This window comes from Papaver somniferum, chromosome 7 (assembly GCF_003573695.1).
Source record: "Papaver somniferum cultivar HN1 chromosome 7, ASM357369v1, whole genome shotgun sequence".
NCBI lineage: Eukaryota > Viridiplantae > Streptophyta > Magnoliopsida > Ranunculales > Papaveraceae > Papaver > Papaver somniferum.
In genome coordinates this window covers 166142688-166170382 of record NC_039364.1, presented here as the reverse complement: position 1 = coordinate 166170382, position 27695 = coordinate 166142688, and the positions used below count along the sequence as shown (strand labels likewise).

At 36.1% G+C, this 27695-nt stretch overlaps 1 protein-coding gene and 1 long non-coding RNA gene across 2 annotated transcripts; both read right to left on the bottom strand.

Annotated features, from left to right (window-relative positions):
- Positions 1-18696: 18696 nt before the first annotated feature.
- Positions 18697-19309, bottom strand: LOC113297884. The gene is made up of 3 exons (XR_003333863.1): positions 19212-19309; positions 18932-19009; positions 18697-18797 (listed from the first exon to the last, which is right to left on the bottom strand). It is a non-coding gene; the product is annotated as an uncharacterized LOC113297884 (long non-coding RNA).
- A 128-nt stretch (positions 19310-19437) lies between these two features.
- On the bottom strand, positions 19438-27454 carry LOC113295505. The gene is made up of 9 exons (XM_026543835.1): positions 27278-27454; positions 26934-27079; positions 21166-21256; positions 20955-21054; positions 20572-20822; positions 20262-20477; positions 20090-20182; positions 19721-19843; positions 19438-19617 (listed from the first exon to the last, which is right to left on the bottom strand). The coding sequence occupies exons 1-9, from the start codon at positions 27452-27454 to the stop codon at positions 19438-19440; spliced, it is 1377 nt and encodes a 458-aa protein (XP_026399620.1).
- Positions 27455-27695: the final 241 nt, after the last annotated feature.

Below are 27695 nucleotides of genomic sequence, written 5' to 3'. Positions count from 1 at the left end.
ATCGACCAAGTATCTGCACGATGAGCAACTGGTTTCAAACACGATTTCCATTTCCCCACTCTTTGATTCCATCAACTGTCACACTTCATGAGATCATGGTGTCTACGATTCCAGCAATATAAATAAGTTTCTGAAATCATGATTGAATATACAAGAACAACAATCTCACGTCTCGCAGACAACACGAGATTAACTCAACATCTGAGTAATTACTCTCAACAGAGATTCAATCATTCAGAACTTATGTTATTCAGAATTCACAACACGCCCACAATCTTTGATTACCATTGATTCCACACATTTCTCAGCTTCCCTCCCACAGATCAACCCATTCTCTCTTGTGACCGAATTTACTCTTGAACGACCATTGTCTTGGTTTAGGCCGGAGTACTACAGATTGATCTCTCGAATTCAAAGCACTCCCTTCTTGCAGTGCATCTGTGTGAGGTTGAACATTTCGCTCGGTTCAAGGAGTCTGCTCCGTACGGTCGTCTCCTCAATCCCGTGAAAACCAGCAAATCATTTTGCCCCATCTACACGGTGAATATTGAGTACTTTGTTACCAAGGTAACTTAGATTGCAAACCCTGATTTGAAAGACTATATAAAGGAGAACTCTGGCTACTGGGAAACCTAATCCCCACACATTCTGTGTGATACTAGTTGTATTAGCTAGAGTCGATTCTCCTTTAACCTTAGGTTTCTATCGAGACCGTGTAGGTTAACGACTTGAAGACTTCATTGGGATTGTGAATCCAGACCCAACTATTTTCTCTGTAGTTACGTGATCTGATCTTGCTGTTTCTATCGTATTAAGTACAATCGTAAGATTGGCTTGAGATTCATTTCTCTGATAGGCAAGATATAAAAGAAGTCACAAAAATCTTCGTCTCATCGTTTGTGATTCCGCAATATCTTCTTTCGCCAGTCGATTAAGATTATTGTGAGGTGATTGATAATTCTAGGTTGTTCTTCGGGAATATAAGTTCGGGTTATCAATTGGTTCTTGTTCACCTTGATTAATCAAAAGATGGAACAAAAACTTGCAGGTAATTTCGTGGGAGACATATTTATCTATTACCGTAGACTTTTCTGTGTGATACAAATTTGTTTATTAAAGTCTTCGACTTTGGGTCGTAACAACTCTTAGTTGTGGCTGAGATCAACTAAGGGAATCAAGTGCGTAGTATCCTGCTGGGATTAGAGACGTAAGGGGCGCAACTGTACCTTGGATCAGTGTGAGATTGATTGGGGTTCAACTACAGTCCAGACCGAAGTTATTTTGTAGTAGGATAGTGTCTATAGCGGCTTAATACAATGTGTGTTCAATCTGGACTAGGTCCCGGGGTTTTCTGCATTTGCGGTTTCCTCGTGAACAAAACTTCTGGTGTCTGTGTTATTTCTTTTACGCATTATATTTGGTTATATAATTGAAATATCACAGGTTGTGCGTTGAATTGATCAATTGGGAAGTCCAACCTTTGGTTGTTGATTGAAATTGATTGATCCTTGAACATTGGTCTTTGGTACCGTTCAAGTGATTTCTCTTGTATTCAATTAGACTCGTAGATTTTTATTTTCTTGAGTAAGTATTGAATCGAGAAAGTGAGATATAACTTTTTGATATACTTTTATTAACATTGAGTCTGTCTGTCTAGTTGATTCTCTTAAAATTATATTGGAGTTTGTCCATACAGATTGCTAAGCGAAATATTGGGTGTGGTTGTTAGACCCCCCGCTTTTTCAACATGTAATGCTCTTAGGTTAAATAATTAAGTTATTTGTGAAATCAATATTTATAAAACATAGTTTGTAATCGATGCATATAAAGCATCGCTTTTAAGCAAGCATCTCAAAATAATCGATGCTCATGAAGCATCGTTGTATAAAGCTCGTTTAAATTAGTCGCGGATCTCAATATCTTAAAAGGAGCATGACCGTCCATCTTCAGGAAGCTGCCAGGAGCTATTCATGTACATCAAAGGTGAGCCGGTCGGTCCTTATAGGAGAGTGGTGGATGATAGCCATTTTGACATCCTATTGGTCGGCCTAAATTGGATGTAGACCGGTTAAATTGGCTAGCCAAATTGGTTGGATGAGATCATTTGCGGAAGTAATGTGTTGTCGTTGAATTACTTAAGAATATTATGAGTAGCGTGTCCAATAACTTTGGGAAGCCACCAGGATCCATATAGATAGGCTGAGGATTGGCCGATCAGTTCTTGTGGGCCCGCCGTTGAACACCATGGAACTTTTTTGGTCACGCCGGGAGGAGGCCAAGCTTGTTAAATTGGCCGTCCAAATCGTGCGTCCGTGATTGTTTTAAGACTGACATGGGAAGCCTATATTCGATACCTTAAGGAATTAGGTGTGTCGACCAGCCAACTTCCAACTCTAATTAAAAGTGTAGGCTGCGCATTTAGAGCGATTTGATTGGTCGATGTGAAAGATGGGTCGGCAAGTAGAAATATGGGATGGCCAGTCGATGGTACGGCGGCGCCAGCTAGGGCGAACCGGCCAGTGAAGTGGCGCGGCTGCGTCCCTTTTGCTGCTGCCTTTACCTGCAGCAATTCCTCTTTATTTCTTGTTTTTCGACTTTTGGTAGGATTTTGCTCCTACTAATCCATGGTGGATCAATCTCCTAGCTTACCTAGGTTTGGTCTCGACCAATAGGGTTCGAGATATTGCAGGCCGCAAAAACCTAATTTTTGTAAATTGGTAAAATTAGGTTAAAAAATTGAATCTTGCGAGATGTCACAAAATTAATCAAATTTGATGATTTATGTGCGTTGGCACAAAATCACTAATTTTATTCTCAGAGAGCAGCGCAGCGTGCTTCCGAATATGTACTTTCATGCATATTTTAATCCTGACACTTCGGGAGATTCATGTTACTCAGCTGCGAGCGAACATTAATCATCATGTCATGTCAATATTAAGAGTTCAGCTGGGAACATAGCATAGGAAAATACTCAGCAAGCCATACATTAGTGAATAATGCAGGCGAGAGATTAAATACTCATTAGGCTCTATACTAGTGAACAATTCATCTAGGAGCTTGAGTTTCCATACAATATGAAGAGCGGCATAGGCAATCATTAGATTTTAATATATTCTTCAGACTCCTTACGGAATATAGACATATCAAGGTCTATTATTTCTGACACCGGGTAAGCTAGACAGACTTTTACAGTTTTCGCCCTAAAACTAAAAACCACCATCAACACTAGTTTAATTAAGAACCTTTCAATAACTTTGTTCCACTTAGCAATTCCACCACATTTATCTCCCAGAGGAAGACCTAGATAAGAGATAGGAAGAAGACCATGACTGATCGCTGTCGTAGGCGTCAAAAATAATTACACTTTCTTACTACTCAAAATATATAATGAAGCAAGGGCAAGAAAGGATCATTCCCACATAGAGGACTTAGGTTGTCAATATATTATGACTTCTTTTAAGTAACGAGGGGAATTTTCTGATTTTTATATAAACTAAAATAAAATAAAAGCAAACAATGAAAAGTAAACACGCAAATCAAGGATGTGAAAGTATTGGTCAAGGATTTCGTTTTCATTCACTAACACGTTCTTGTTTTAATAACAAGAATTGATATTTAATCTCTCTTATCAAAGACCCTAGGATACCTTGATCGCAAGTTTATCCCGCAAATCTCCTCTTATCATCAACAAACACATTAAAAGATGCGAACATGAATTCTATCTAAGAGAACAACCTAACGTGTAAAAGCACTAATCAAGTTTAATTCCCTAGATGCATTAAGTTATATGAAATTAGGCCAATCAAAGCATTCGAACGTTTAAAAGCACTAATACGATTTAACAAAGGTTATGATTCACTTGTGACTACTAGGATGTATCACTACAAGCAATATCCACAATTATGCTACTTGCAATCAGAAATTTATCACTTTTGCGTATAATAAACTCTAATCTAGCAATAAAGATGAAAGCAAACTCAATCGATTCGCGACTCGACTAAACAAACATTCAAATCATGCAACAATATTAATTGTGAATCATAAATGATAATACTGATAGAAAACTAATATATCAAACAAGGATTCATGTTATGTGAAATCAAATTTATCCATAACCAAAAATAATAATCTATCTCATGTTCATGGAGTTCATAACAAGAAGAAAAAGAAAAGCTTTCATGTTGTAAAACCCTAGAACAAAAGTAGAAGTAAAGCTCCTCCCCCATAAGATATTAGAATCCTTCTTTTTATAGCTTTTCAGTTATGCTCGGTTCCAAACTAAGGCTCTCACAACCCATTAGACAAGCCCATAAATTAAGTCCAAGTCCTTCTCTGGGTTGAATCGATAACTGACTCGCCGATTCAACTCACCTGACTCGAGCTCAGTTGCAGCCGCAACCAACTCCCTGTAACTTCATAACCTGCAATATTGGTGCATTCATAGCAGCAGCTTCACTTCCATTCTCCACTGCTGCAACTCAAGAACATCTCCAGCTAGTGTTATGTCTTATATTCTCAGCATCAAAACCATACTACCATTGCAGCTCAGATATCACCCTCTTCTCAACCATACTACCATTTGCTTGCAACTTCACATCATTCATAACTCGAACTGCCATCTTGTAGCTTCAAATGCATAACTGCTCAGCAATAGTATCACCACCAGGGCCATTTCCTCCAACACAGTTCACCAACACAAAACTCCAGCTGCAAAAGCAAAACACACTGCCTATTTTCTTGGCCACAGTCCCATGGAAATCCGCAAACAACAACATCTTGAGCCTCCATTCTCTTCAGCTCCGGCTGATGCTCATCTACTTGCAGCTGCAACTACAAAGCCATCGTCTCCTTGTCTCTGTTGTCTGCAATAAATCATCACCGTTCTCAACTCAAATTCCATGTCTTCTTACATTGCAGCACATCCTCATTCTGCTCTTTCTCAATCTCAGGTCAATCTCTCGGCTAAACCAATGTCATATTTTTCTCCACAGTATCAGTCACTTCAGGCAATTCAGCTCAACAGTACCACCTTAGCTTCATCTCAGGTTCAAGACTGAGCTCACAACCTTAAATCCACTGTAATGCAGCTCAGCTGCAACAACAACACCTAGCCTTCATATCTCCATTTCCTGGGGTTTTGAACTCTTCACATCCAACAACAACCATCAGCTCAACCTCATACCTTATCAGCACAACCAAGCCAGCGGCACCAGCTTGCAAATCCCTAGCTCTACACCACAACTGCACAACCTCTCTATCACAGCCATACTAAAGTTCCCTGCTTGCCAATTCACAATACCAACAGAAACATCACCATCTGAACTGCACCTACATCTCCGACAGCAAACCAATGCAACCACCACTATCTATGTGGCTTCAGCTGCAACCATTCAGACATCTCAGAGCCAACTCCATTCTCAGCAACTACAACTTCCACTGCAATTACAGAAACTACCAGAACCATCATTCAACTCAGTTGTTCCTTGTTTGCAGCATCACTAGAACCTCAAGCCAACAACACTACTACCACATGCTCCCTGTAACCATCACAGGCCATATCTCTAATCAATTCAGCTCATCTACCTCCTGCAACCAGCAGAACAAACCCCTTGAATCAGCATCAGTACCACCATCTCAATTCCATTCTACAATTCAAACTACCAGAACCCATCACTTGACGGCAAATCTGAAAACCCCTCTTCTGAATTTCATTAAATCAATACCAGATATCAAACCCATAAGTTATCACCAGAAACCTTCAAAAACATCCCATTAAATTCATACCCCTTTATTCTTGAATCGAGATATCAACCAGTATAAAGAGCAATCACCACTTCATAGTTTCACCTTGTTGCCAATTTGAATTCCAGAGAAAACCCATTTTCGATTCTTCAACGGACACCCATTACCAACTCCATTGCTCCCAAATCAAATGCATCAGATTTCTTCAATTAACTCCCTTCTAAGATCCACGAGATTCAAACTAATTCATTCTCAATCTTCTTATGATAATCTCTGACTCCATTAATTAACCAGTAACAGCATTAGAGCATCAATTTTTCCCTCTTTTCTCTTGGATTCGAGTTCAGAGGAAGTCGCCATGGCTTCTCTCGGTTTCAGATAGAAGAAATTACTGAGAGATGATTACTCTCAATTTTAGGGTCTTGTAGGAGTGTTAGCTAGACTTAGGCGCCCAAAATGGATAAGGGCCACCAAGCAGAGGTTCCCCAGTTTCTGAACTTGTATTGGTGATGTAGATTGTCCCATATCCTTGACTGGCTACGAATATCACTCACCATTGAAATAGTTAAATTGTCCTTTTCGCTTTAAATGAGTGATTTCTTCTTCTTTCGCCTCGAATGACTCCAAAGCACCTAAATAACTATAAAACACACATAAGATACATATTTTACAAGAAAACTCGCCAAGAAAGCATAAACTATAAATATAGATGAACACTAGTAAAAAAATCCCTTTTCATCACGGTTTTTTACCGTGACCAAAGGTCTATGGTCACGGTATTTCAATTTTGAGAAACCGTGTCCAAAGCCTGCGAGGCCAAAAGTGTTTCCCATTTGGTCACGGTGAGTTTCGTGACCAATTTGTACATTTCACCGTGACCACAATTTCTTTGGTCACGTACTTTTGTTAGACACCGTGACCAATACGCACAATTAGACACGGATATCGTTCTATACCGTGACAAGTTCATGTTTTTAAACCCGGGAAACTAACATACACCATGTCCAAATTTGATCATTGGTCACGGACCACATCTCATACCGTGACCAATCAGTGTAATGGTCACGGATCAGGAATACCCACCGTTTCTAGTCCAAGTATCCCCCAATGTTGACTACAGATTTTTAGATCAATACTGTACCCAGAAAAGTCTTAAAAGCCATAACTAACAATAAACTGAGTTTTTATTGAAAATAAAATATTATATCCATGACATAAAATTCAATAAACATATATAGCTTACTGTTAACAAGAATGAACAAGAAAGCATAATGAAATCCCTATTTACAATGCTAGTACCACTTGTAATGTCCAACTTAGACCACCAAAAAAGTCTTAAAAGCTATAACTAACAATAAACTGAGTTTTTATTATATCCATGACATAAAATTCCATAAACATATATAACTTACTGTTAACAAGAAAGCATAATGAAATCCCTATTTACAATGCTGGTACCACTTGTAATGTCCAACTTAGACCACCAAAAATCTAATCACGGAGATGGAGACAACTCCCAACCTAGGCACTTCCATGTCAGTATTACTGGAAAGCATGCACTGTATTAATCACAGCTTCACAGGCGAGGTTTATTTATCCAACAAGAAACTCATTGAGATCATAGCAATGAAATACCTTTACGCGAATATAGTTAGTGCGTTTAAGTCTCATGGAGCATCTAAGTCTCTGACACCGCATGTGTGGCATCTCCATTAGCAGCTTGGTGTGCCTGAAATTGAATGCATATTGCCTCTTGCATATCTTTACACTTTTCCAGAAGTTCCTGAAACGTAACCAAATTAGTGTGGTTCACTGTTCTATCAGATTTTTAGATCAAACACTACAGCTAAAATTACGGGTCTGATATATCAATGACAAAATGAAGGAAACAATTTGTTTGTCGTAAGTTCTGCAGCTTCAGCTATAAACGTAATGCTCAGACCTGTGCCAGTAGTTTTCCATTGCGGATAACCGTTGTAGGTCTAAATCAGATAGCCAGCCATTCACAAGTACTGCAGCCCCAACCACCTGAGAAAATACCAAAATCTATTTTAACTTTAGTTTGTTTAAGTTCTACCGAACACACCTCACTTAAGCACCCAAGTTGACTGTTTTATTCATTCTCTGGTCAAGGGTTGGTAGCTACAATCAATTCAACTAACGAGAACTACAGCCGTCAATAGGAAGTTGATCCATACAATATATATTATGGGGACAGTATTTGATGCAGTACATTCAACAAAGACGAAGAGACACACAAGTCAAAAGCTCTTCCAAAATACTGAAATAGTTTCACGGAAGCATTCAGAAAACTGGTTTACCTTTATCGGATGGTACTTCGAGAAGGAAGCATGATCATGGTCCATGGGCCAACTCTACAGCAGTTTATCCCAAATGACCAGATATCAGCTGTGCAAGGTGTATAAACAAAGAAACTTCACAAGAGTATATAGTGGTTCTTATAGACATATGATATAAGGGTTTTCTGTGTATCAGTAGTTTTCATGGAAAAAATCGAGATCTGCCGAGTAAAAACTGTTATACAGTACAGTAAGAGATAAAAAAACAGCCACTCATTTGAAATCGTATCCACTTCCCGGCTGCAAAACTTCTAAGCCATCCCGTAAAATATGGGAATGTTTTCTAAATTCAATTGTGTACAGCGGTGAAGAATGAAAAAAGGAAAAAAAAGGAAGAAACAAAAGATTTTCATTCAGAAAAAACTTGTTAGAAGGAAAAAAAAAACTGACGAGCATGCAGTTCTTACAAAAGTATCCCTTGAGCGTTGCCTGCCACCCTTGTCAAATACACAAGCTGAAACACTGAAATCCCAAGCTTCTATTCTATCGCTTGTCAAGCACAAGCCTGCATAGATGCATCCTTCAGTTCAATCAATCTCTCCAAATAAATCACAAAGGGAGCACATATGTATCTGTCTCGCTTCTAGTAAAAAGCAATAGATAAAAAACCTTGACGTCATTTCAGTTCAATCAGCATAATGTACTTACGCCATTTATTTAAAGCCATACTATATACGTCACCTCCAGTCTAGTTTAGCTGTGCTCGCTGAAGCAATCACAATAAACTCTCCAGTGTACCGGAAGGAAGAAACTCAAATCAGTAATGCATGTGGAATATCAATTCAGCCAAATTAATTAGAATTATAATTGATCTGAATTGAAAAAAAAGTAGAGTCGATAATTATAATACAGAACAAGTTACACATCTAAGAGATAAAGGGTGCATTTGAATTGATTGACTTCCCAAAGATATTATACATTCACATTGAGAAATAATGTAATAGCTAGCATGATATAATCAGTGACCAAGACTCCAAACTTCTCATCTTACCGGCAAGATATTCACCTAATGATCCAGGATTAGAAAAACAAACGAACAACAAAGAAAAATCAAAATAGTATATTATAATAAAAATTACCTGATCAACAACCTCAGTGATGAAATCCCCAGCTACCTCCCTAGACTCCGCAACTCCTCAGCGATCCAATTCCTATTAGTTTCAGTAGTAGTAATGAAACTAGCATGTGTGAAAATCCTACATTTTGAGGTGCAAAATTCTAAATCACGAGACATGAGTACTTCTCCACATTTTGGTAAGTTTTCAGAAGTAAAAAATAAACTGACCTTGACGGTGGTTAATATTAACCAAAGAAGCATCCAACATGTTAAGCATAATTTTCCAAGCCACTTAAAACAGTACTTGCCGTTAACCGAAAAAATCTTCATCGCTTTTCTTTACCTCGCACAATGTAGTTTGTTTCCACAGGTTTTAAGAATTTAATGGTACAACCATACATGAATATATCCAACATAGATAATGGAAAGGTAAATGAAAAGAAAAAAAGACTACCAGGGGTTGGTATACCCCCAGCTGGCTACTAGCACATGACCTTCATTGCCCTTGGTTCTTGATGCTTATGTACCTTGCAGAAAGTAGAGTAAAGGTCAACATCGTAAGTCTATGATGTCCGTTATATAGACAGAGTGTTACTGCCATAACACATTAAACAAGAAGTGAAGATTGAACTTCAATCATAGTCTTAACTGTAGAATCAAAAAAATCAATAAGAAAACACTGAAAAAACTAGAACATCAATGGGAGATGACAGAATATTGATGAACACTTTCTATTCATTTCAAGAAAACCCTTATCTAGCATCAAAATTCTGCTGGTGATTCGAGCTAGTTATAAGATATTCTTGCCAAGGCAGTACAACGGATTACAGAACAAAATAACAAGTAAAACAAGATAAGAACTTAATTATATGTGCAAATAGAATGCAGAAATGGAAGTAAACGATTTTGAATCTGCCGTAGCACGACAACTACACACAAAATCCACCCTCCCTTCATAATAACAAGCAGGAGGAGTTACCTGCAACAATAAAGCATGGATGAAAGATAATCAAATTTATGGGCACATTACCAGCTTGTGAAATTACAAACTGAAAACAAATCTAGCTTCTTCGAAACTGTACTGTTAACATACTGAAACTGGTGGGTCTCTTACCAGCTGTTGCTACCATCTTATTGTTCAAAGCAGGGATCAACATATATCCCCTGACCATCATCGCGAAAATAAGAAGTGTCAGAATCGTCGTCCACATAAAGTGAGCTCATATCTACTGCCATATTATCTTCTGGCCGACGATTCTCAGACATTAGCTCATCCTCAGAAATTTCATCGACATATCGTCATCCATATAGTCATTTAAAGGGCACGATATAACAACAGACCACCTTGGATCTCCTTGATCTTCTACATAAAAAACTTGATTAGCTTGGGAAGCTAAAATGAAAGGATCCTTTTTATGCCCTAATCTGTTGAGGTCGACTAGTGTGTAACCAAGTTCATCAGTTTTGACACCATAACCACTGTGTACCCAATCACACAAAACACGGGTATCTTTACGCAGTGGTAATCAAGAACCCAAATCTCATTTATCACTCCATAATAGCGCGATGTAGCAATCTTTGGGTTACTGTCCTTCGCACTAGCAATGTGCATTCCTGACGCCTCCAGGCTAACCCCACAGTTTTGGTTTACGCCAACATCATGACTTTTAGTGCGATACCGGCATCCATTTATGTCATATCCATTGTACTTTACAACTAAATGACGCGGGCCCTGTGATATCCACCTAAGATATTTAGAGATCTTCTTCTCCTCTTCCATGATTTCATCTTCGTTCTCCAACTCCTTCTCGACCTACATAGTTAATGTTTTAGATTAGAAATCGTGGAACACAGTTACGATGCAAATAGCTGTACGTACTAATCAGGGATAGAAAGAGATGCCCAATTGATTAGAACATAGTTAAACTGAAAATTAGGACATACATGTATCTTCACATAGTTCAACCCTGACGGATTAATGGATTTCTTAGCTTCATATGTAGAAGAAGGAATTTCATTACCATCAGGAAGCATCTCGTTCTTCAACAAATCTAAAAGCTCACCAAAAAACTTGTCTGATACTCCATGCTTCGCTTTCAAGTTGTACAGCTTGATTATTGCCGACAGCTTGGTAAGTTTCGAGTCTCCTGGAAATAAAGGCTTCTTAGCATCCTCTATTAACTTCTCAAACTTTCTACGATCACCTGGAAAGTCCTCTAGTATCGCGTCGACCATCTTTGTTGCCTCTGCAACATAATCTGGAGCATCATCTATAGTACTGTCTGGAATATCACCCAATGGCCCCTCTTCAAACTCATGTTCTGTAGAAGTATGAGTTTCAAAATTAACAGTACAGCTACTAGCATGAGGAGCATGAAGATTCTCTCCATGTTTAGTCCAACAAGTATAGCTCTGGTCAATACCATAGCGGAAAAATCATATCTTACTTTGCTTTCAGTTTACGACAATGGTTAACACATATTTCACATGGACAAAAGATATTCTTTAGTTTCCTTCTCGTGCATCTTGAGTAGCAACTTTGATAAAATCGTTAACTCCTGCTCTGTATTCGGGTGATAATATATCCATTTCATCAAAATTTGTCCATTCTGAATGCTTGAGCTAATGCCCCTTCTTATCAAGTTTCTATCGTAGATTCTGTGTAAATGAATGTTGTAGGACAAAACCCTAACAATACCAAACAAAACACCCAAATTAGATAAACAAATCACAAATATTAAAATTTTAGAAAAGTAAAGCAAACTTTGGGTCACTTTTCTACCTGTGGTCCTTACTCTCAGGACGTTCTGCACCCAAAATATTTACAAGGGCATCTGTATTAGCTTCACAGACAATTGTACCCTCTTTGATCTGTTTTGAGCAGTCATCCTATCACAAAACCAAAATTTTGCACACATTTCAAATTAGGATAACTACTTACTTTGTACAAACACGAATTTCATCGGTTTTATATTCCCAATTTTCATTTTGGCGTGCAAGTATCCCAATTTTAATTCTCGTGGAGGGGGTGCATCACCTGTTTTCTTTCTTTCCCCTTTTCTGCACAAAAAAACATTATATCAGTATGATGCTTATGTGAATAATACTATGTTTCATCTAAAATCTATCAACAGAGAAAAAAAAACTGAAGTTAGAAATTTCTGAAGGAGATACCAATCTCTAGTAAAAAACAGAAAAAAAATATGAGAATCATGTATACACAAGCTCTCTCAGCAATAAATTTCAACATTTTGCTAGAAAAAAAAATAAGTTATGAACGCATACCTTAAAAAAATGATGAGTTAGGGGAATGATTAAGAGCTTATGCCTCTTCTTCTCAAGCACATTTAAGGGGATTCACGACAATACAATAAAGTAGGAAAACCCTAACAATGAGTAAACAAAAACACAAAATTAGATAAGCAAAAACTCAAATTTAAAACTTAATAAAAGTAAATCTAATAAAGGGTTAGAAATAAGTCAGATCTAAAAGAAAAGATGAGTTATATTGAAGATTTAGAGATTACCTTGTTGACGGAAGTTACAGTGGAGACGATTTCACTGTAAAATTAAAAAACCCCAATACTATCACCATACGAATTCGAGTAATTCCAGTACTCGAAACAGGATGTTTCTAAGATGAAGAAATAGGAAACGAATATTAAGTTAAACTAAAATTAGTGGGGAAACTGGGGGAGGTGCCTTCTAGATTCTTCGATCCCGCCATTACAGGGTATAACGGGGAGGATTGAGAATACATTAATCACCACGATGAATTCTCTCCTAATAAAAGTAATAAAATAAAATAAATGGAAAGAGAATATAAGTACTATGCAGTTTACATTAGAACGAGCACGTGTATAAGTATTTCATGGGACATTTTGGCAAAAATAAAAATTCTCACACCATGCACAAAATCCCACTTGTAATCCAAAATATTAAGGCATAAATATTGGTTGAAGAGTAAAGAAGGTCTCCAAACAACAATAAATTTATGGTTGGTTTGTTTTCAGAATTCACTGTTTCTAGGAACTAATAATCCTATGGGATTATAAATTTTGGATTCATGTAATTTTTTGTGTGTTTGGTAACTCAATAAAAATTCCTAGAATTAATAGGATGTGTTTGATAACAGAGAAAGGAAACAATTCCATGGAAAGTGTTTCCATGAAATCAGTTTCCCGGAGGAGGCAAGGAAAGACTTTCCATGAAATTCCACGGAATTGAGTTTGAAAAATACCTTAGGTCACGCTTTTATTGCAATTCCATGGAAATAGATTTTTGACCAAACGGCGGAAAACACGCTATTTCCATGGAAAGATGGCTAATTCCATGGAATTAACTCCTATCAAACACAGCCATAGAGTTTCTTTTATTAAAGTCTTTACATCGTTTGGCATTACCTTCAAATCTTAAAATTGCATATGTATATATATATATATACATGAGATTTAGAGTTAAAAAAAAAGTTGGTTCATAAATCCATTGATAAGTTTCCCAGCAAATCTTAGGGGGAGGGGTCGGACTCCATATGGAGGATTTGATGGAAAACGGAATCCCGTAGGAATCATTATTCCAATTATTCGGGCAACCAAACATACAGAGGGAAACATAATTCCACCAAATCCCCTAGACTCATAAATTCCACCTTTAAAATTCTACATCCAAACTCATCATTGACTTCAAAAGAAGTTATTAGAATTCGGTCGATTAGGGTGAACCTTGGTCAAAGAGATAAAATAATGTAGCCTCATACTAAAAATGGGGGAAGGAAACCTCTTGATTTCATTAATATGTCAAAATTGAATACATCAATTCCAAATACTTCAAAGATGGGAACAATAAAAATTTACATATATCTTGTTTTATAGATGAAACTGGTATTTGAAATATGGCATGTGAAATAAATTCCTGCCATTTGAATTTGTCTTCTACATTAAGATTAAAATTTCTCGGAGGAGAATAATATGCCCTATTTAATTTTTCTTATTCTTTAAGAGTAAAGTGTCCCAGAAGGGAATAGTATCCCCAAATCATCGCTATCACGATCACTTCTTGTTAGCCATGTACCTTCAGAAAATCATAGAATCATGGCCGCTTTTAAAAAAATGTTATTGATGACATATCTGTGATGAAATCAATCAATGGAAACGCCATTACGGCTGATATAATCTTCTAATTGGCATATAAGAGCCATTGGATATGAAATCAATTGATAAAAAAATACATATCATAATCATAGTTACTACTGATCTAGATTAGATTGATGAGTTATTTCTTTACTGGCATGATCATACCCTTGGCATATCCCCTTTTGCTATTAGTTGGCCAAGTATGTGTACTATTGTTATGTGGTTCATTTGGAAGTTAAAGTATGATGTAATCTTCAAGAGTATTACTATACAGATTTGAATAAAGTTATTACGGATGCTAGAAGAATGATTAACACTTATATTACTCCCCTTTATTGATTAAAAAAGTGAATAAAGATGTTAAAATTCTTAAAGCAGTGATCTTCTTGAAGACTGTCGGAATTTGCTTTCTAGTTGTCATTCTTTTAAAATTGTGTGTATTACTATAAGGCGTGTTAAAAAACAATCTAGCAGACCGACTTGCACGTCGGGCTAGAAAATACTGTGTCAAGGATATTTGGATCTCCTTTCCTTATTTTTTGGATAGTCTTGTTAGGAAGGAACCCTTAACTGGAAGAAGTCTTAATGAACCCTTAATGAACCCTCCGCTTCGTTAAATCTAAGGTAACTTTCTCACCAAAAAAGAAGAAGGAAGAAGTCCTTTGAAACCTATCACAGACTCGAAACTTGTGACCCATAATCATCCATGCAATACAAATTTTAAGTAATGTGACCCGAAATCCACTTTCTATCTCAAGCATTTCCTCATAACCCGAAACCTACATTTGAAATACAACATTGTGACATGAAACCTCTCACTTGACCGGAGATATGGTTATTCACCCAAAGTCATCAAGTGATTCAAAACTTGGACAATATAACCCAAAACATAAACTTAGCTAGAGAATCTCCAATGCAACGGGCCAAGGTTTTAAAAAAGCATGACATAAAGGATTTAATATCTTTTTCACCAAATTTTCATATCCAATGCAAGGATGAAGGTCATATAGAAAAATGACATGACTAAGTGGGGGTAAAGTAGAAAGTCTGATCTAGACTTTCTTCATAACCCTGGGTCTTCAGTCTAAAATCTAAATCATCTTTTATCTCTAAATTTAAATAAAAGGTGTTAATAAGACCTTGAGATTTTTTTCTCTTTTCTCTCTTTCTCTTCCCTTTATAAAAAACAACCCTAGAACCGTTTTGCACAAATTTGTTCCCTTTGGGCTAGATTTGAGCAAAGATTCTTTTTCTTTTCAAGTTTTTGGTAGTAGAAGGTAACTGAATAAGATGCGTTTACATCACTTTTCGTGTTTTTGACATATTTCTTCGCCGTTTTGGGGCGATTTTCTTCGTCGTTATGGGGAGAGTTTTTCAAATTTTAATGGTTGGTTCATGGCTTGCTATTCTCGAATAAAAACATCGACGATTCATTATGACGTCTTTTTCTATCGGCATCTGCGTTCGTGTGGATCGACAAGTTTATTCGAAAACTACTACTTTATTTTAGGAGCATCTCTTATCGAAGAAGAATATAATCAGATTAAATGGTCAGAATTTACTTGCGAACATAACATCATCTCTCCCTTATACATAAAAAGAAATTGGATATCATTACGGTTTATTGTTCTTTCTCTTCGCGATATACTTATAGATGTCCTTATTTGTATTAGGGTCTTAATTATCTTGCATTTTAATGTTTTTGTTATTCTTGTAAGCGAACAGGTAATCCCTATTTTGATTTGTATGTATTGAAATATGTTAATTATCTAAAAAGTCTTATCTTTATTTTGTTTTTCCATTTAGCAATAACTCACACTCAATTCCATGCTCCCAAAATTGAGCACTTTGACCAAAAATATTCTCACTCAATTAGTACATGCCTCACATGTGATCGAAACACATGTTGTCAGAATCTATCTTTGGTTTAAGTAATCACGGAAACCTGATAAGTTTTCCTTCACACAGATCCCCCTTTTAAAGTTTCTCTCATGCGCAGTGAAGGATATCCTATTCAAAATGAATTATGAGCACCATTTGCATTATAAATTTAGATTAAAATTAAAACAAAAAGAAGAGAGAAGAAAAATGAACACAATATCAGACAGTTAAGACTTAGGAACACCATTTGCATCATAGCTGCACCAAACCTTTAAAGTTCAAACTAAAATAAGGAGCTAGGGAAGACAGTATTTAAAACGTCATTAAATTAATTAATTCAAACTAAACAACAATTTTTTTCTCAATACTTCTTAAGAATTGGTGAAAAAACATCAAATTGTTTTCTCATACTTCTCAAGAATTGGTGAAATATAATCCATCCACTCCCTTTTGATTTCATCAATTTCTGTCGTACCATAGTTCATCCCCGACTTAAACATCTGCAGTCAAAGAGTTCAAACACATGTAAGCTCTGTTAAAAACATTTTTAGTATCACATCGTGGAAACATATTGAGCTGCATGAAGAAGTTGAATCACTACCTCCTTAGGGTTCCTCATTGAAGTGTCATAACTTTCTATAATGTGCTTCATATATAGCATCACAAAAAATCCACACTCCCAATCTCCTTTTTGTTTAGGGTTGTGCTGCATGTATCAATTCTACGTATTTGAAACATACTCTTTAAGAGTTAACAAAATAATGGTAAAATAATGGTATTAATCTTAAGTTTCTTTTTCTTACCTTCACGTCCACCAACAATACTTTCTCTTCAGATCGCTTGACACCTAATTTTCTTAAAGCTTTTGAAACACTGGTGAAGAACAAAGAGATATATTTATTAAAAACTGGATACTAGTTTCACAAATCCTTCAATGGAAGTGCCATGAGTTTAAGCATTTTTCCTTCTATGCATACAAAAAAGTTCAAACCCAAAATCAACTTACGTGCTCATTTGCTCCTCTAGTTTGTATCTACACTTCTCATCCAACGAATTTAAGTAATAAAATACCCCGTCGAAAAATACAATTAGTACCCAATGAATTCTACAAAGCGAACAGAGAATAAGTTAGTATATGCAAGTATGCAAAAGCAATGTCAGCAACACCAGATGATATCAAAGAATACCTTAACTATGCTTCAAAAAAAAAACAAGGATACCCTAACTCTAATAGTTTTTTTTACTTGATATGCAAATTAAGGTTAAATTCTGAAGAAAAAAATATATCTAAATTCGAGATGAATAATGCAATGCATCTTCCGCTTACCCTGTATTACAAGGAATAAATATGTATTTTCGACTCGGCACTGAATCTTTCAGTCTATTTAATACACTTTTCACGAGTTCTGTTTTATTGACTGAAAAGTGAACTGCCGCTGGATTCATAAATCCGAACTTGGTTTTGCGTGCATCGCCATCCAATTTTTCATACAAAAATCTAGGAACAAATGAAAACACGAGTTCCAATAGCATACCATTAGCTAGTCAAAAAGAAGTAATTATTTATGAAAGCAACAATCAAAAGAGACTTACCGGATGAATAAGACTATAGCATTGTTCGTAAGTTTCTGAGACGTGCAAACAAACTCAATATCTTCTAGTGCCATATGTATAGGCACATCTACAGTTTGACCAAACACATCGCGATGCAACTCAACTTTGATCGCAGCCCTGCTTCTGAACACTTCTTTTGATCTCTTAACAAATTCATCAAATGCATCCAATCTCGTTCGCCCCTGCAATAAAAAAGTTCAAGTACAAGACGACCAACACCTAAAAGAGATATTAAACTACGCTGTAAATGATTTCATAATTGAAAAAAAATAGAGATTAAAATATATTTCCGACAAGGACCACCAAGTGTTTTGGCCATTGAACAACACTTTCACGGGCATCATACACAGTAACAATATCACCAGATGGATATGGAAGTATTGCAGTTTTTATCTCCACAAAATCCACCGACACACGCAAACAATCATCACGCATTTTTTTTCCATGAATCATTTTTGAGTCGCTGTGAATAACATGTCCCAGCGCAACAACCCTGCTGATTTTGTCGTAAAATTCACACGGATGGCTCTACATGACAAATATAAAATTATATTTGGAGTTATCTAGTTTCAGATGAGAACGCCATTAGTAGGGGGTCTTTAGATTAAGAAACTTACCCTGTTAGAAGGCGGATGAGGTGGTCCTGTTGGTGGCTGCAGACGTCATATAATAACATATGAATGTCCTGCATAATCAATTAATCTGGTTTGATTTCTAACAAATTAAACAACTCACCTGTGCAACCACTTTTTTTGAGGACAACATCGAATTAGGTACCTAGATAAATTAAATGAGTAACAAAATCAGGATAACCAAAATAAACTATGATTTATCACCATATCATAATTAGGTACAAGATTCCAAACATTTGAGGATAAAAAATGTAGAAAAGAAACCGAATAAAACACTCACTTGGGCGGGCGCTTTAAGAGAGGCCGGGATAGATGTACTGTTCAATTCTTGAGACGTCTTTCTAGCATCCAGTTTAGAGCTTTTGGCCCCATTATGTCTCTAAAAAATTGATATCCAACGAAAAAAATTTTCATTCTCAATATATCCTGATTGGTTACTGCAACTCGATTACGACAAAGGTACTCGTACACAAGAACAATAAGTATATGTCTAAAGTTCAAATTTTGACAAACCCGAATATTTTGGGCCTTTCCTTTCGGATCGTGAACAGCTTCCCCCCAAGTTTCAGCTAAGTCCTTATCCTCAGCACCCTGAAAAATTTGCAATGCCATTTCCATTAAGGTGTTCAAAAACGATCAAACCAGATTAACCCAATTCATCCGGGTTCATGATACCACAATTAACTTCATCATAACAAATATTAACTTGTATTTACTTCTTCATAACTTTCTATGTTCAGCATACTATCTATATTTCTATTTAATTAGAAATATAAACTAAAAAACAACTCACTAAGGCAGGGACATTTTCTGAGGACATCATAGGTGGCTGAATCGTATCATATTGGGATTTGCCCAATAATTCTTTGAACTGAAGGAATTGTTTCTGCAATTTTCTCTCTGTGTGTCTAGTGACTGTTCCTCCAATTGTTGTTGGAATTCTTTTCTCAAGTTCTCTTCACTTATTCTTGCTTGCACATCTTTCACTCTTAGTTGCTCTTCCAGTTCTCTGATTTTATTCAGATTATCTTTATTTGATGATCCACGTGTCGAGGAGTGTCAAAATACTGACTATGGGTCACTCTTGTACCTGCAGCCCTTACTCTTCCACCATGTTCTTCACCCAAAATCTTTACAAGGGCATCTGTCTTACCTTCACAGACAATTGTACCCTCTTTGATCTTTTTCGAGCAGTCATCCTGTTACAAAACCAAAATTTTGCACACATAAAGAGTTAAACTGGATATCTACTTATTTTGAAATAGAACTTGTGTATAATTAAATTGAAGTTGTCTATCTTACAATTTGAGCAGCAACTTCACCAATCTCATCAGTCTTATACTCCCCATTTTCATTTTGGCGTGCAAGTATCCATAATAATTCTCGTGGAGGGGGTGAATCACTTGTCCACTTTCCTTCTCTTTTCTGTACAACAAATACATTAATATCAGTATGATGCTTATGTTGTATAACACTATATTTCATCTAAAAGCTTATGTTGACAGAACACAACAAAATTGAAGTTAGAAACTTTGGAAGCAGATAGCGAACTCAAGTAAAAAACAGAAGGAAAAAAAATGAGAATGTATACACGAGCTCTCTCAGCAATTAATTTCAACATTTAACTTCACAAATTAAAAAAAAAACAAAAAAAAACTTATGAATGCAAACCAGTTTGTCCTTTAATCCAGCATAGGTCCTTCGTCCCATCCTATGCGGATATTTGTGGTGAGCTTGTACCGTTTTGCCAATTTCAGACAACTCCTGAAAATTAAAAATGTATTAGCTCTATATAGTAACAAAATAATTCTCGACCCAATCTTGTTTAGCTCAATTGACATACCTTGCCTTTGTCGCTCAATCTCCGTTTTACAAACTCTTTCCATTCTTCTTGTTCTACAAAACCTCTTAAATCTGAAGGAACATTCTTAAGCTTTTTTCGGCTTTTTTCGAATGGGGTAACATGCTTTGCAGCAGTTCGTTTCCTCCATCCTCGCCACAAGTCAGAAAATTGTCTCAATACATCTTTCCTCTTTGATTCGTCGAGATCAAACTTAAACTGGAGGTAAATAAACATCGACTAAGTGATATATATATATATAAAAACATTGGTAGGGATTTTAACATTGGGCATTTCATTAATTAATACATACCGTTACGTCCTCCCATAACTTTTTCTTCACTACAGGTGGAACTTCTTTCCAACAGGTATACTTCAGTCCAAGACTTGGACCAACTTCGCTGCCTATGTAACTTGAGAGCAAGCAACCATTTTTACCGGTTGCTTGGTTGGCTTCATCATAAGTAACAGTCCGCCTTTCACCATTAGTATCCCTTAAAAGCTTTGGTAATCTTGTCTTACCCCGCTTTCCTTTATTTGCATCCACGTTATCTTCACTTGAAACTTGAGATAAAAAAAACGAAAAGAAAAACGAATTATAAGTGTTTGGGCGGTACAACCTTAAGGAGCTTTATATTGTCAATTTTTTGGTCGAATCAACCATGTATACTGCAAGAAAACACTTAAACAACAAACCTGATTGTTCGCTGTGGGAATCTGACTGCTGTTCGCTGTGGGAATCTGAATACTCTTGAAGCCCGCCATCAGACTCTGTCTGAAGTATCCATGAAATGAGCTGCAAGAACAGATAATATATAAGCTGCTAGGAGCAAAAAATTACAAACATATCCAAGAACAGATAATATCTGAAGTTCGAGATTACTAGTAAAGACAATAAAAAAATTACAAACATATCCAAGGTGCTATTACTAATGAGAGATCGGCTAGTATTTGCTATTACTAATGAAGTATTTGCTATTACTAATGAAAATAGATTTCTATTCGATTTTAGCATGAAAAAATGTGGTTAACTAATGAGAGACCGACTAGTATTTGCTAAATGAAGCGCTTTCACTATACCAAATATCATAACCATTCAAGCCATTTAAATCTTCCTTTTCTTCTTTAATTGTGGCCAATGCAGAGGTCTCCCTAACACCTGATATCACTAGCCCCTTAGTTAACTTATTCAAATCCTATAAAAACAACTATAAGGAAAGAGATGACGCAATAAATATAAAAGACAACAAATAAAGAAATGCAAAACCAAAGGTAAAGACAACACTTAATCTTTTCTTTCTAAAATATACTGCAAGTGTGAGAATCAGGCAGTATCCCATTATTTGACATTTCATCAAGCACCTTGTATGTAATACCCAATTCACCAGCCCATTGATCAGAGTAGTATAAGATACCGAATTCGGAGAATGACCCAAAACAAATATAAGAGAATGCTTTGATTTTAGGAGGAGAATACCTTGTAATCAGCTGTTGACGCTTTCACCTTTTAATATATTAGTTTCAGGGGAATGGAAGGATTTTGCTTGATTAACATCAGATAGAGAAAACAACTTGCAGTTGGCTTCATGTAATCCCTTCAACACTGGTGCGGTTTCAAACAAGGAAATAATGGAGAGAAAATAGGGAGTGGAGTAGTGTTGATCGTGGGAAACCAAAATTGGCAGAAAATTTGAAATGGGTATCGTAGGCGCGGGTATTGAGCAGTTGCATCAAACATGATTGAATGTAAGTCGTGTCCAATAAAAAATCTCTGTGAGACCTCATCGATCAATAAAATCTTCGGTAGAATTAGCTGAATGGATAAATAGAGATTGATAGCTGAATCAATAAAATCTTCGGCAACATAAACTCTAGGACTTAGGTTTTAGAAACGACAGCTGTTCTTCGAGGCTAAAACCTTATCTCCTCCCTCTTTCTGATTTTGAACTTCGGTCATATCGAAACCAAGATCCTAGATCCAGAATCATATATCAAAGTGAAGACACGTCTCTAGAGATAGATAAACACGTATTAGGACTTGGCCAAAACCGAGTCTATTAAATAATAGGAATCTAGTGTCTCAGCTAAAATTAATGCCGGGGCTAAAGATATAGTGAATAGTCCCGGAATTTTATATCCCCGAGACCAATTTAATTTTGGTCACGTATTTACATAAAACCGTGACAAGGTCAACCGTGACTAAAACCCCTTATTGTACTAGTGGAAGGTGTTTACGACAACTATCAAATTCCCCCACACTTAGACTTTGCTAGTCCTCGAGCAAATAAACAAAACAAAACTTATTCTAAATCATACATACAACTCCGTGTCGTAGAGGCTACGGTTACTCTTAGCATAAATAACAAGCTTTTGAACCCTAGGTGTCCCTAGTGGACGAGTTATAGTCTCGTGAGGGTTTACTAGAGATATACCCACAAAACCTACTTTACCAACTTACTAGTTCTCCGAAATGATAACATCCAACGCGCTAAGAAGACATAGAGATTCTGCACACTAGTCATAAGAAGTTAGACACATATATGAACACAATCTCATCCTTAAAAGTTGAGAGAGAAATAACCATCCCTTATCGAAACAAATTCGGGTTCGGAGTGATCAAAAGTCTCAACTCTGCCTCACAAGAAAGGGTTTTATGAAGTTTCTCTCAATAATAAATAGCTTTTTATGGGTCACACATGTGTCCAGGTAAGAATGAAGAGAAAATCCTGCGATACGTTGAATGGTAGGAAGGCAAAAACCCTCCGAATTGTTTTGAAAACCCACATCTTTTATTCATTTTGAGAACCCTTTTTTCCGACGATCTCTAAGAAAGGAAATCAACCACTTAACGAAGGTGGGAATATGCTTACTTACCTCGTTATCCGTTCGACGTGCAGCTAGCACCACTCTCACAACATCCATAGAAACGTCTTCGGTCTTCAATCGGTGTCTTCATCTTCGGTCTTCAACTGTCGATGATAACTCTTGAACTTCGTAGAATCTTGACAATGTGATTCTTTCCTCTAATTCCTTGTTGCTTGAAACTTCACTATAAATATTCCTTCTTTCCATTGGCTTTATTGAAACAATAAAACTAAAAAAAAAAATATATAATACAACACATTTTTCTTGTCTCTTTCTTCTCTTTTTTTTTTCTTTTTTTTTAATTGAGACGAAAAACTAAAACAAACACAAAATGAAAACAAAACAAAACAACAGAATAATAAACTAATAATGAACCTAACAAAATTTCTCTTGTCTCTTTTTTTTTCTTTTTTTTTTTTTTCAATTTTTTTTTTTTTTTTGCTTTATGAGACAAGAGAAATAAACACAAACTGAAAATAAAAATGCAAATGCAAGTACAAAGGCCATGGTGTAAGTACTTTACCCCTCGATTCTTCAAAACGTGTATGTCTCGATATCATAAACTTCTTGAACTCATCTTGATAATCTTCACTCTTGTACAATAGTCTTCAACTTGTAAAAATTCATATCCTTGTCTTGTTGCTATACTTGAATCTGAAATCTGCTCATTTCTGTACCATTGCTTGTAAACCTTAAACGTCTTCAACTTTCTTTCTAATTTGTGATGCTCCTCTTGTTGATGATGATGGTGTTTATATGGACTTGTTGGTGTAGAGAGAGATAAAGTGGATGGTGCTAACTGCGAACAAGATTACAAGTGGTATGTAAGTTAGCAATTCGATGTCACCATCATGATTGATAAAATAGCACTCAAGAGATCAAAATAGTGCTTCTATTGGTGGGAAATTGGGTAGCTCACTATTCTACCCGGAGTTTACGTACGATGACACACACTCTAAAAGCACATATTTAGACAGGTACAAAGAATTGAAGGTCGGTGTCTTACATTATGTAACATGGGTAGTCTCCACTATAGGGTACCACAACTCTAATACCGAATTCAGTCTGCACCTCATTTGCCACTGGGATGGTTAAATCCAACTTTAACTCTCATACAAGTAAGAAACCCGATCATGTTCTCTGTCATCTCTAAGTTCAGTCACTCTTGTGAGAATCTCGATGTAATCTTAGCGACATGTATACTATGTGACTCTAAACTAACTACAAGTTGGAGTTTTTTATTCACTATTTTACAAAAAAGTTGAAATTTTTACAATGCAAATGCTTAACCACTCCCCCACACTTAAACTTTACATTGTCCTCAATGTAAATTGAATCGTCCAAAGAAAGTCAAGGTGGGAAATTTCTCATAATGATATGCGACAAGAAATCAGAAAAAGTAAATGCAAGACAAGAAAAAGCTAAAAACAAAACAAAAATATATAAATAAGACAATAAATACTCATCCTATGGGTTGCCTCCCATTTAGCGCTTGGTTTAAAGTCGTCATCCCGACTATAACCTTGCAAGATTCATTCCCCATATACCAACAATCTGAAAAGTTGGGGATCCTTCCACGTAACCTGTTTTGCAGACACTAGCTCACACAAATATCAGTTTCATAAACCATAAACAAAGCTATTAACCGATAGAAGTTTCCCTCACACTTATTCTTTTCTACACTTGGAAGTGTTTAAAGAACATAAAAATCAGGAACTTCTATGGTTTCTTATTTGCAAACATCCATAGTATGAGAATCAAATGTTTCTAATGGCGGAAATCGGAAAAAAAAGTCGTTCAACAATATTCTCGAAGCACATACATTCATACCAATAAGAGGTATAGAAGAAGAAACAATATGCAAAGGGTTAGAAAAACCTTTCACAATCTCTTGTAGCTCGGAATCCTTTTCATCCTTGAAAAAATCAAGTGAATTATTTACCTCTTGTATATCATGGTCCTCTATCAAACCTTGCAACCATTCTTCGTCAGTTTCTGCCTTAACTAAAGTTTCGACATAAACATCATCGTTAAAATCCTTTGCAAGCTCAATTGGGTCTTCCACAATATTGGTCATATCGGTTTCATTCTCGACACACTCCTCTTCGTTGTAAGGCACATACTCTTTTGCGGCTCCAAATTTCACTATAAGGAACTTTTTTAGAAGACTCAAAAATGCATCATCCTCAAGCTCCACCCTTTGGATAGGCTCTTTATCATTATTAAGATCAATGCTTGAGTAATCTACACAAGTGTCAACATATTCCTCTTCGTCTTCATTTTGATCCCAAAAAGATTCCGATGTACACCTTTGGGAAATGTCACCATGAGTTGGTTCAAGCGATGTATCTTCATAATCATCATCACTTTCATAGTTAACATAAGATTGGTTCTCGCTGAATTTAGTGTTGCTAATCTCAATCTCATCCTTTTGAATAGGTGAATGATCATTATTAACATCAACAGTTGAGGTAGCTACACAATTATCAATGAAAGACCCCAAAGGTTGGCCCTTTTCAACATTAGCATCAATCAAATATTCATCACAAACCATAGGCACATTAGAATAGTTATTATTTTTAAAGAAAAGTTCTTCCTCATACCTTTCTTCTTTGATTTGATCAATACATCTTTGTAAGTTAGCAATACCTTCACGAAGTTCTTGGAGTTGCTCTTCTGTAGCCTCTTTATCTTTTTGGAACTCTTGTTGTACAAAGTTGGAAACTTTGTCTAGAAAGTCAGAGACTTTTTGTTCACGAGCATAAGAATCCTCCCATCCTTGTGCTTATTCACACACATACCCGCCATAAGGTTGTTGAGGAAAACCATAAGGATCCATGGAATATTGGTCATAGCCAATGAATTGGTTTTGATTATACCCCTGGAATTGTTGGAAGTTGTCATGTTGTTGAGATTGTTGGAAACCGTATCCATTGTTCCAATATGCTCCATCCATGAGAAATAAGTACCTGAAACACGATTCTCAAAACAAGGTTAAAAACCAGAAAATAAAAAAAAACTAAAAACAATAAAATAAGAAACCAAAACAAGTGACAAACGCTGCCTCCCCGGCAGCGTCGCCAAAATTTGATCGCTGTCGCAGGCGTCAAAAATAATTACACTTTCTTACTACTGAAAATATATAATGAAGCAAGGGCAAGAAATGATCGTTCCCACAGAGAGGACTTAGGTTGTCAATATATTATGGCTTCTTATAAGTAACGAGGGGAATTTTCTGATTTTTATATAAACTAAAATAAAATAAAAACAAAACAATGAAAAGTAAACACGAAAATCAAGGATGTGAATTATTGGTCAAGGATTTCGTTTTCATTCACTAACACGTTCTTATTTTAATAACTAGAATTGATATTTAATCTCTCTTATCAAAGACCCTAGGATACCTTGATCGCAAGTTTATCCCGCAAATCTCCTCTTATCATCAACAAACACATTAAAAGATGCGAACATGAATTCTATCTAAGAGAACAACCTAACGTGTAAAAGCACTAATCAAGTTTAATTGTCCTTTTCTCTTTAAATGACTGGCTCCGAATATCACTCACCATTGAAATAGCTAAATTGTCCTTTTCTCTTTAAATGAGTGATTTCTTCTTCTTTCGCCTCGAATGACTCCAAAGCACCTAAATAACTCAAAAACACACATAAGATACATATTTTACAAGAAAACTCGCCAAGAAAGCATAAATTATAGACATAAATGAAGGTGTTTACGACAACTATCATAAGAAGATTTCTCACATTTAAAAAACTCGCCAAGAAAGCATCAACACTAGTTTAATTAAGAACCTTTCAATAACTTTGTTCCATTTAGCAATTCCACCACATTTATCTCCCAGAGGAATACCTAGATAAGATATAGAAAGAAGACCATGATAACAACCCAAAATGGAAGAGAAAGTAGACATATCACTATCATAACCCACACCATAAATCTGGCTTTTAGCAGAATTAATTTTAAACCAGTTAGGAGTTCAAAAGAAAATAGTACCAGTCCGAGATTTCTCACTTGCTCCACATCAGCATCCAAAAAAAATTAAAGTATCATCGGCAAATTGTAAGTAGCTCACCATTTGACCATCTGGTTTAACTTGAAAGTCAGTGAGAATAACTTTTTCTTAAGCTTTGTTAACCATGAAATTTAAAGCCTCACCAACTAAAAGAAACAAGAAGGGTGAAATAAGATCACCTTGTCTAATGCCTTTTTCACTCTTGAAATAAACAGTAGTACTGACATTAACAAGAATAGAAAATCTTGTATATTCCCCACATCTTTTAATCCAACCCCTCCACTTTTCACCAAACACCATTAAAGTAAAGATCTCTTCAAGAAAATCCCAATTACCATGATCAAAGGCTTTTTCAAAGTCTATCTTACAAGGAATTCATGGTTTTCCACTTCTAATTCTTGAATCCATCAATTCATTGGCTATTAGAACAACATCAAGAATCCGCCTTTTCCTTATAAATGTTGTTTGATTTGAAGAAATAATCTCTGGAAGGCATTGCTTGAACCTCTATGCCAGTATATTTGAAAGAATTTTATAAGCC

Excerpts from the sequence above, each read along its gene's own strand:
- LOC113295505 (XM_026543835.1), bottom strand. The coding sequence starts at position 27,454 with ATGGTGTTTGGTGAAAAGTGGAGGGGTTGGATTAAAAGATGTGGGGAA. Across the intron at positions 19,844-20,089 it reads CTGGATTAAAGGACAAACTG|AAAAGAGAAGGAAAGTGGAC; the intron begins GTTTGCATTCAT and ends TTTGTTGTACAG. Across the intron at positions 19,618-19,720 it reads GTGAAGTTGCTGCTCAAATT|GATGACTGCTCGAAAAAGAT; the intron begins GTAAGATAGACA and ends GTTTTGTAACAG.